The sequence below is a fragment of the Lycium ferocissimum genome, chromosome 6, assembly GCF_029784015.1.
Source record: "Lycium ferocissimum isolate CSIRO_LF1 chromosome 6, AGI_CSIRO_Lferr_CH_V1, whole genome shotgun sequence".
NCBI lineage: Eukaryota > Viridiplantae > Streptophyta > Magnoliopsida > Solanales > Solanaceae > Lycium > Lycium ferocissimum.
Window position 1 is genome coordinate 6,198,371 of NC_081347.1, and position 11,435 is coordinate 6,209,805.

Sequence of the window (11,435 nt, forward strand, 5' to 3'; positions counted from 1 at the left end):
TTTTCTTATTATTATTTTTTATTTTTTTTTGTGGTTCAAATTTTTGTGTTTGCATTAAAAGCCACACGCCATTGTTTTATTGGCTGATTTGCCTAGTGAGACCTGCGTATACACACGTTTCATTTCTTTAACTATTTCTTTATCTCATGTTCAATAGCTAAATTTTAAATTATCATCTGGTGTTCAACAGATTTGAGCTTTACATAAGATGTGTGAGCAAGGCATGCACAACAACTCTCTGTGCTCCTGTACTCCAAGCTGTTCTAAACAGATCACGCATGCAGTCCTCCTCATTCATCATACTTGCATCAACGTCCATTCTCTTTAGCAACTCCATTGATGACTTACTGATAGGAAACGGCCACAGTTAATTACGCCAACGAGCACCTCAACTTCTTGCAACCCTTGTTAGACTCATGATCAACAAATTCCCGCACTTAACAATCATATTATGGAGGACAAGGTCACGATAATTCCCATCAAACTCCTCACCCCATTCAGTCATCGAGGAGATGAGCTAGCATGACAGAATAGAACATATCATATTACATGTATTCACAAGGGTCAAGACTCAAGATTGAGATTAAGTAGTTTGTGATGAGTTTGATCTCCTTGGAATAGTTCAGGTTCATGGGGGTGTATAATAATATGAGTCAACAGTATAAAGGTGAAATTGAATGGCTAAAGTGGGTAAATTATTATCACAGGTTCATGGGCTGATTTGCCTAGTGAGATCTGCGTATACACACGTTTCTTTTCTTTAGCTATTTCTTTATCTCATGTTCAATAACTAAAGTTTAAATTTATCATCTGGTGTTCAATAGATTTGACCTTGTTATAAGGTGTATAAATATTTACCCACATTGAGAAATTGCAAAATATGGAATTTTTGAAGTATGTAAAGAAAAGGAGTACTGAAAAGAAATTACATCTACCCATTGGTTTGGGTATATAATTGTTTAGAATAAATAATTAATTCGAGATAAACTTCACCCTGTAATCCTTTCACAACAATGAAACTTTGAACGATAAATAAAAAATAAAATAAATTTTGACACTTATGACGAAGGATGCACCCGAATAAAGCAAGCACAAAATAATATCAATATTGGTTAGAGATGGATTAAGAAAATAATCTCTCCTAATTTATGTAGTGTTTGATTGGCCGGATAAGAAAATAATAATTCATACGTAATCTTATGTAGCGTTTATTTGGCGATCTTAATAAATACATGCATTAAGGTATTTGAGATTTAATGTGTTATTTTATGCGAGATAATATTTGAAACAAGAACACATATATTAAGTAATAGGTACTTTATTTATACTACAATTACATTATTATTTTTATCTCACACTTTATGTGTGATCATAACAATCGTGAAATTAAACATTAAAGTGATATATTTCCAGATTAAACATGAAGATAAAAATTTATCCACTTTATCTAATTTAAATCAAACACACATTCTATATTATATATCATATATACACAATTTTTAATTTAATAAATCAAACATTTAGCTACAAGTAATAAAAAATATATCCACCGACTAATCCTGTTTTTGTTAATCCTAATATTATAGTCCATCATTATTAATTACGGAACAACTTGTTTACTAGTTTCTTTTCTCCAACGTCCTAAGAAGTTTCTAGACATGGGAAGGAAAACCAAAATTTTCCTTTTCCGTCTATGGATCTAATTCCTATTCATAAACCAATATAGACAAGGGAAAGTGGAAAACGGGAAAAGAAAAAAATCAATTACTATAAATACACTACTTCACCTGTTTACACATATTCTGTCTTTAGGTGTTTTTTTCTAGGGTTTTTAATTTCTTCCTCTCGATTTCCCTTAAAGTCACAGTCAATCAATGGCATCATCATCAGCAGCAACGGAGCAGAAAAAAATGTTGATATTGAAATCCTCCGACGGCGAAGAATTTGAATTGGAAGAATCCATCGCCGTTCAATGTGGAACCATCAAAAACATAGTGGAGGAAGATTTCAGCCATATCCCGCTTCCAAACGTTGATGCCAAAACCCTAAGCAAAATTATCGAATACATGAAGAAGCACGCCGAGACTGATTCGAACGAAGAAGAAATCAAAGATTTCGACAAGAAATTCGTGCAAGGTACCATCAACGACTTGTATGAACTTGTACTGGCAGCAAATTACCTTCACAATAGTGGTTTGATGGATCTGTTGTGCCAGTCGATTGCCGATAGAATTAAGAACAAGTCGGTAAAAGCTGTTCGGGAGATATTCAATGTCACTAATGATTTCACACCAGAGGAAGAAGAAGAGGTTCGTAAGGAACATCTATGGGCACATGAAGAAGGAGAATTTGACGAATCTCTTGATTAGATTAATTTGTGTTTATATTTCTAGGTTTCAATAATTAGGGTTTTTAATTAGTTTCTCGAAACTTCTATGCTTATTATGGTTTTTAATTGCTTAATATTATATAGATTGACTCCTGGATTCAAGTTTTATGAAGTAGTACATTTACAGAATATAGAGCAGTTATGGATTCTTGGAAACTTAAAATTGGTACTGTTTAATTGATGCATGAGTTGGGTTTTATGTTGTGTTTTTTTTTCCCCCCAATTGAAATTGGATAATCTTTTAAATTTGCTTGTTTTTATGGAATATAACTATTGACCGAAGGTCAAACGCACAAATGGTTAATGAATATGAATTGAATAATCTTTTTATTTTTGGTTTGTTTCTTTTGAAATATAATTTGACGAATAGTAAGAGAATTAAGACAATCAAAGTGTGAACTAGCATCAATTAACGAATATGAGCGGAAAGTGACACGCACAAAAAGGTTAGGTGATATATGTTTTCATCTGTCTTTCAAGTAGACCCAACCTGAACACAATAGCTTTAAGAAAAATAGGGCAATAGTTAGAATTGATATACATGAAATATATTCGTGCCATCTTATATCAAGGGATGTATAAACAAGGATAGTTTGTTTCCCTATAATTAAATTAATTTTCAAATTCATTTAATGTGGAACTTGCCTTTTTTCTTTTCTTTTTGGAACAAGCGAACTTCATTGATGAAACTACACAGTGGTACTAGCATATAAGGCTTATTAGAACAAAAGAAAAATTGGAAAAGATGTGATCTTTGTAGTTTATAGCAGATTAGACTGATGATGACGACTCTATATATTATGATCCATAAAGTAAATACATGAAGAAGGAGATGTGATGCCTTTTTCTCCTATCTTTTCGAGAAAACCTTTTGGAGAAAATAGGAATCTCATTATTTTACAACATAATACGTAAAACGTACGGGATCGTCTCAACAAGATTGGAGCAAAACTTCAGAGTGAGACCCTATTTATTTATTTTTAGAAAAAAGGAAAGGTCGTCACATATTTTATTTAAAATCTATTTTCTAACTTTTTTAGATGCGAAATTATTAATTACTATTTTATTATCGTCAAAGAACAATGCAAAGTGGTTAACAATTTTTTGAAATCAATTTATTCTAAATTTTTTTCAACTGACAATATAGCTAATCAATCATGTGACTAAAAAAATTGCTTCTCTTTTTTTATAAAAATTGTGCACTCCTCTGTCTCAGCTTATGTTACACAATCTGAATTTTGGGAGTAAAACTTCTTTATATTTATCATGAATTTGGACATAACAAAGTTTTTTGAAAAATAATTTACATAGCTAGAAACTACATAAAAATACTATAAGTCTCAATAATTTTTGGGCGATTAACCTATATATACATAATAAACAAAGTATTTAAAAAATATAACAGAACTTTTCAGTTTACAAAACATAAAAATATATTTCTTACAAAATATATAATTTTAGCTCTAATTTTTTTTAAAAAATAATAATTTTAAATTACTTTAATTTTTTTTTTATAGCTAAAAAAAATCGCTCAAAATTTGGTATATGAAATGTGTATATCTCGCTCCAAGCTTAAAAAGTTTGTTCAAAATTTTGTGTATGAAAATGTATCAAATGTGTATATCTTGTTCAAGGCTTAAAAAATTTGCTCAAAATTGTGTATGAAAACGGTATGAAATATGTATATCTCGCTCGAGGCTTAGAATTTTGCTCATATCTTTCGTGTATAGAGTTAAAGTTATGTTTCCGGAAAATTAAGACAACTACAACAAAATTGTTACAACTTTCATACAATATTTAAGGCTTAAAAAACTGCTCAAAATTTTGTGTATATCTCGTTCAAGGCTTAAAGAGTTCGCTCAAAATTTTGTGTATGAAACTGTATTAAACTTTCTGCTCACATAGACACATTTCATACAGTTTTCATATACAAAAGTTTGAGTGCATTTTTTAGACTTTGAGCAAAAAAATAATAGTATATAAATTAAAAAAGTATGGAAAATGAGAATCCGTTATATTTTGTAAATTTGTTGTTATGTAAACAAGGAAAACTGTCTTTATGTTTTGTAATAAAAAGTCTAAAGTAGGTATCTTATGTCATTTTCCCATAATGTTTTAAGCAAATTAGCCATAAAATTTTAATATAAAATGGGGCCCCAAAAATTTGGGGGCGGAAAGCCATTGGTCTTAGTGGCTTTAGCCTTGAGCTCATGGGCGGAGCCACCTTAGGTGAAGGGTGGTCTGGTGCACACCCTTCGTCAGAAAATTATGCGGTGTACATAGGTTAAATATTAGCTATTATGAGTATATATTTAATGTTGCACATTCTTAATACAAGTGAGAAAAAAAATTGCACACCCTTAAACAAATTCCTGGCTCGGCCACTGCTTGAGCCGGCCCTGAAAAAGTATAGTACACTCCATGTGATATTTGCAGAGTTTTTAGCCACCACTAAAGGATGTAATGGAATGAATGAGTCTCTTTCATTTTTAATAAGAGGTCTTGGCTTCGAGTTGGGAAATCGAAGGAAGTCGAGTAAAAAGAGCTTCCTTTTTAATAGTCCCTAATTAAGCAATGAGAATTCAGATTAATCAAGCGAGTAAATGATAAAAAGAAAACAGTCTCTGGTTTTTGTTACGTGGGAGTGGGACTTTTCTTCCCACCATTTAGTCCAGTCCAGAATCATGTTGTACTTCACAAATTAAATTACAACTAAAGTGACTTCTTTTTTTAACCTTAAAAATCAACTATTCAAGTTTTGATAAACTTGTTTACTAAGTTTCTTTTCTCCAACGTCCTGAGAAGTTTCTAGACATGGGAAAGAGAACCAAAATTTTCCTTTTCCGTCTATGGATCTAATTCATATTCATAAACCAATATAGACAAGGGAAAGTGGAAACGGGAAAAGAAAAAAATCAATCACTATAAATACACTACTTCGCCTGTTTACACATATTCTGTCTTTAGGTGTTTTTTTCTAGGTTTTTAATTTCTTCCTCTTGATTCCCCTTAAAGTCACAGTCAATCAATGGCATCATCATCAGCAACAACGGAGCAGAAAAAAAATGTTGATATTGAAATCCTCCGACGGCGAAGAATCCATCGCCGTTCAATGTGGAACCATCAAAAACATGGTGGAGGAAGATTTCAGCCATATCCCGCTTCCAAACGTTGATGCCAAAACCCTAAGCAAAATTATTGAATACATGAAGAAGCACGCTGAGAAGACTGATTTGAATGGAGAAGAAATCAAAGATTTCGACAACAAAATTCGTGCAAGGTACCTTCAACGACCTGTATGAACTTGTACTGGCTGCAAATTACATTCACAATAGTGGTTTGATGGATCTCTTGTGCCAGTCGATTGCCGATAGGATTAAGAACAAGTCAGTAAAAGCTGTTCGGGAAATATTCAATGTCACTAATGATTACACACCAGAGGAAGAAGCAGAGGTTCATAAGGAACATCTATGGGCGCATGAAGAAGGAGAATTTGACGAATCTCTTGATTAGATTAATTTGTGTTTATGTTTCTAGGTTTCAATAATTAGGGTTTTAAATTAGTTTCTCGAAACTTCTATGCTTATTATTATTTTTAATTGCTTAGTATTATATAGATTGACTCCTGGATTCAAGTTTTATGAGTAGTACATTTACAGAATATAGAGCAGTTATGGATTCTTGAAAATTTAAAATTGGTACTGTTTAATTGATGCATGAGTTGGGTTTTATGTTGTGTTTTTTTTTTTTTTTTTCCCAATTGAAATTGGATAATCTTTTAAATTTGCTTGTTTTTATGGAATATAACTATTGGCCGAAGGTCAAATGCACAAATGGTTAATGAATATGAATTGAATAATCTTTTTATTTTTTGTTTGTTTCTTTTGAAATATAATTTGACGAATGGTAATAGAATTAAGACAATCTAAGGTGTGAACTAGGTCCAGCATCAACGAATATGAGCGGAAAGCACAAAAAGTGGCAGCCGTTCTCGTTGCACCTGAACACAAAAAGATTAGTTAGAATTGATATACATGATATTTTCATCTGTCTTTCAAGTTGACCCAACCTGAACACAATAGCTTTAAGAAAAATAGGGCAATAGTTAGAATTGATATACATGAAATATATTCGTGCCATCTTATATCAAAGGATATATAAAAAAAGGATAGTTTGTTTCACTATAATTAAATTAATTTTCAAATTCATTTAATGTGGAACTTGCCTGTTTCTTTTCTTTTCAGAGCAAGTTGACTTCATTGATGAAACTACACAATGGTACTAGCATATAAGGCCTTATTAGAACACAAGAAAAATTGGAAAAGATGTGATCTTTGTAGTTTATAGCGAATTAGAGATTCTTACGTTACACACCCGTCCATCGATGACGGCTCTATATTATGATCAAAAAGTAAATACACGAAGAAGGAGATGTGATGCCTTTCTCCTATCTTTTCGAGAAAACCTTTTGGAGAAAATAGGAATCTCATTATTTTACAACATAATACATAAAACGTACGGGATCGTCTCAACAAGATTGGAGCAAAACTTCAGAGTGAGACCCTATTTATTTAATTTTAGAAAAAGGAAAGATCGTCACATATTTTATTTAAAATTTATTTTCTAACTTTTTTAGATGCGAAATTATTAATTACTATTTTATAATCGTCAAAAACAACGCAAAGTTGTTAACAATTTTTCGAAATCAATTTATTCTAAATCTTTTTCAACTGACAATATAGTTAATCAATCATGTGACTAAAAAAATTGCTTCTCTTTTTTTATAAAAATTGTGCACTCCTATGTCTCAATTTATGTTACACAATCTGAATTTTGAGAGTAAAACTTCTTTATATTTATCGTGAATTCGGATATAAAAAAAAGTTTTTTGAAAAATAAACCTTTGAAGCACACTGTCTCGCAACAAAAATACAATCATCATGGCATCATCTATCTAATGCCACTTTAATATAATTATGGATAAGAAAGCAATTTAATAGGACCGTTATCGGTTTAACTGTTAATTAAACCTAAAAATAAAAAATCGAACTCATAGTCCAATAAAAGAATTTTAAAACCATTTAAAATGCATTAACCCAATAACACGATGCCGATAAATCAATAGCATTTTTTTTTGTTCAGTTTATCTATTAAATTGAATTTGTGCGCCCCTAGATGTAATGAATGAAAAATGATAGCGTGTCGTCATTTGAAAAAGAGAAAAAAGAAACTTTTAATTTTATAAAGAACAGTAATAAACACCCCTCACCTAGCTTAAAAAGTGGTAATCCAAAAAGAATCATTGGCTTGGTGAACTTTTATCTGACCAACTATCTAGTACTAGACATGCTCACCAAATAATACATTTTAGCTTTCTTCATAATTTGGCCCGAACTGTTCTATAGATTCTTACGTGTTACGCACCCGTCCATCATAGACCCTAAAGGCCTCGTTATCCAACGACCGCTACTAGAAAATTTCTATTTTTCCACTGAGGCTATTTTCCATTGAATGTCAGTGGGAAAAATAAAAAAATTAGTGTTTTCACATGAAAAAATTAGAAAATTTCCCAGCGTTTCAATGGAAATCTGTTTCCCACCATACATTTTCCCAATAATCTAGTTTGATGGGAATGAGATAGGAAAATCATGTTTTGTAGTACAAATTTTTCCTTTGAATGTCGGTGAAAAAACCTCTGTTCTAGTAGTGGACACCTATATCTTCAGATCACGCGGAATCTGACCACCATTTTCTTCATCAGTTCATTTCTCATAGTTTAAATTTAAAATACTATAGTCCTTAAACCCAATGACATTGAAGAAATACATTCGAGCCACTGGAAGTCTCACAGCAGCGAGCCTTTGCAGACGCAAGTAATATAATAGAAGTTGGACGTGTTTTTAATTTTTTTTTTTTTTTAAATCATATTTGGTCTGAATAATTTGAGGAAACTTTTGGAGGAAAATTAAAGTTTAACTACATAGTTAAATAATTAAAGATGTGTATTTGGTCATTTGGGCCACTTGGTTCGGTAGCCCGAAATTATTTATTCGATTATAGTTTCTAATTTAGTATTTTATTTTAACAACGAAAATTTTGTTTTATTTTTTTAACAAATTGTAAATTTAAACAAGATAGCTATTGAGTTTTGAAAGATATGAAATGATTTATGAGTTAATTGTAACATACATGAAAGGTACCATAAATACATATTTCTCCTAAAAATAGAACATATTAGGATTCCATTACTTTCTCTTTCTACTTTCTACAATCGCAAACTCTATTTTTGTGAGAAATTCGAGTCTAAACATGAATTTTGTTGGCTTTGTAAAATTTTATAGATGCCACAATTTCCACAACAATGAAATGGGAAGCTTAATTTTCTTATGGACGATGAATAAACTATGGACATGGATTTATTTCTTCTCCATATTCTGCATGCAATTTCTCTAACAGCATGTTAGATCAAGATTTTTGAAATCTATCACTTTGAGGCTTTGTTAACTAACTGTCGTCGCCATCCCACCACAGCCTTTGATGATTATGCAGTGAGTTCATCAACCTTGGCTTCGAGTTGGGAAATCGAAGAAAGTCGAGTAAAAAGAGCTCCTTTTTTAATAGGCCCTAATTAAGCAATGAGAATTCAGATTAATCAAGCGAGTAAATGATAAAAAGAAAACAGTCTCTGGTTTTTGTTACGTGGGAGTGGGACTTTTCTTCCCACCATTTAGTCCAGTCCAGAATCATGTTGTACTTCACAAATTAAATTACAACTAAAGTGACTTCTTTTTTTAACTTTAAAAATCAACTATTCAAGTTTTGATAAACTTGTTTACTAAGTTTCTCTTCTCCACCGTCCTGAGAAGTTTCTAGATATGGGAAAGAAAACCAAAATTTTCCTTTTCCGTCTATGGATCTAATTCATATTCATAAACCAATATAGCAAGGAAAAGTGGAAAACGGGAAAAGAAAAAAATCAATTACTATAAATACATTACTTCACCTCTTTACACATATTCTGTCTGTTTTTTTCTACGGTTTTTAATTTCTTCTTCTCGATTTCCCTTAAAGTCACAGTCAATCAATGGCATCATCATCAGCAACAACGGAGCAGAAAAAAATGCTGATATTGAAATCCTCCGACGGCGAAGAATTTGAATTGGAAGAATCCGTCGCCGTTCAATGTGGAACCATCAAAAACATGGTGGAGGAAGATTTCAGCCATATCCCGCTTCCAAACGTTGATGCCAAAACCCTAAGCAAAATTATGGAATACATGAAGAAGCACGCCGAGACTGATTCGAACGAAGAAGAAATCAAAGATTTCGACAAGAAATTCGTGCAAGGTACCTTCAACGACTTGTATGAACTTGTACTAGCCGCAAATTACCTTCACAATAGTGGTTTGATGGATCTCTTGTGCCAGTCGATTGCCGACAGAATTAAGAACAAGTCAGTAAAAGCTGTTCGGGAGATATTCAATGTCACTAATGATTTCACACCAGAGGAAGAAGCAGAGGTTCGTAAGGAACATCTGTGGGCGCATGAAGAAGGACAATTTGACGAATCTCTTGATTAGATTAATTGAGTTATGTTTCTAGGTTTCAATAATTAGGGTTTTAATTAGTTTCTCGAAACTTCTCTGCTTATTATGGTTTTTAATCGCTTAGTATTATATAGATTGACTCCTGGATTTCAGTTTTATGAAGTAGTATATTTACAGAATATAGCTAGCAGTTATGGAATCTTCGAAACTAGAAATTGGTACTGTTTAATTGATCATGAGTTTGGTTTAATGTTTTGCTTCTTCTTCTTTTTTTTTTTTTTTCCAATTGCAATTGGATAATCTTTTAAATTTGTATGTTGCCTATGGAATATACCCATTGGCCGAAGGTCACGCACACAAATAGTTATTGAATATGAATTGAATAATCTTTTAACTTTCTTGCGTCAATGAATTTGAGCGGAAAGTGACACACACAAAAACGTTAGGTGATATTATTTTCATATGTCTTTCAAGTTGACCCAACTTGAGCCCAATACCTTTAAGAAAAAAAGGCAATAGTAGAATTGATACATGAAAGATACCATAGAATGATAAGAGTTATATTCGTGCCATCTTATATCAAGGGTTGTATAAAAAATGATAGTTTGTTTCACTATAATTAAATTAATTTTCAAATTCATTTAATGCAGAACTTGTCTATTTCTTTTCTTTTCAGAACAACTGAACTTCATTGATGAAACTCCACCATGGTAGTAGCACATAAGGCTTATTGGAACACAAAAAATTGGAAAAAAAAATATGATCTTTGTAGTTTATAGCAGATTAGACTGACGATGACGGCTTTATACTATGATCCAAAAAGTAAATACACGAAGAAGGAGATGTGATGCCTTTCTCCTATCTTTTCGAGAAAACCTTTTGGAGAAAATAGGAATCTCATTATTTTACAACATAATACGTAAAACGTATAGTACATTCCATGTGATTTTTGGGTAACTTGCAGAGTTTTTGGCCACCACTAAAGGATGTAATGGAATGAATGAGTCTCTTTCACTTTTAATAAGAGGTTTTGGCTTCGAGTTGGGAATCGCAGAAAATCAAGTTGAAAGATTGAGCTTCCTTTTTTAATAGGCCCTAAGCAATGAGAATCCAGATTAGTCTAGTCAATGAATGGTAAAAAGAAAACACTCTCTGATTTTTGTTACGTGGGAGTGGGACTTTTCTTCCCACCATTTAGTCCAGTCCAAAATCATGTTGTACTTATTATAAATTAAGGGTGCATTTGGTATGAAGGAAAATGTTTTTCAATTTTCTCATGTTCGTTTGGTCAAGATTTTCGGAAAATATTTTCTTTAGGAAACAAGTTCCTTAAAATTTGGCAAAATTACTTCCCTAATCAAAGTTGGGAAAACAAGTCCATAATTGACATTTCACCAACCACCCAACCCACCCCCAACCACCAAACTCCAACAACCCTATGCACCTCCCTCCACCCCCCCCCCCCCCCCCCCAAACCAAAAATTTATTTATTTTCTTAAG

At 32.1% G+C, this 11,435-nt stretch overlaps 2 protein-coding genes and 1 pseudogene across 2 annotated transcripts; all 3 read left to right on the top strand.

Annotated features, from left to right (window-relative positions):
- The first annotated feature begins 1,709 nt into the window (after positions 1 to 1,709).
- On the top strand, positions 1,710 to 2,568 carry LOC132060586 (SKP1-like protein 11). Its single transcript, XM_059453584.1, has one exon. The coding sequence runs from the start codon at positions 1,875 to 1,877 to the stop codon at positions 2,367 to 2,369; it is 495 nt and encodes a 164-aa protein (XP_059309567.1). The 5' UTR covers positions 1,710 to 1,874; the 3' UTR covers positions 2,370 to 2,568.
- Positions 2,569 to 5,417: 2,849 nt separating this feature from the next.
- Positions 5,418 to 6,001, top strand: LOC132061050 (SKP1-like protein 11; annotated as a pseudogene).
- Positions 6,002 to 9,422: 3,421 nt separating this feature from the next.
- LOC132060587 (SKP1-like protein 11) lies at positions 9,423 to 9,968 on the top strand. Its single transcript, XM_059453585.1, has one exon. The coding sequence runs from the start codon at positions 9,474 to 9,476 to the stop codon at positions 9,966 to 9,968; it is 495 nt and encodes a 164-aa protein (XP_059309568.1). The 5' UTR covers positions 9,423 to 9,473.
- The last annotated feature ends 1,467 nt before the right edge of the window (positions 9,969 to 11,435 follow it).

What these genes read in the sequence shown, in the direction of transcription:
- LOC132060586 (XM_059453584.1), top strand. Translation starts at nt 1,875, where the DNA reads ATGGCATCATCATCAGCAGCAACGGAGCAGAAAAAAATGTTGATATTG.
- LOC132060587 (XM_059453585.1), top strand. Translation starts at nt 9,474, where the DNA reads ATGGCATCATCATCAGCAACAACGGAGCAGAAAAAAATGCTGATATTG.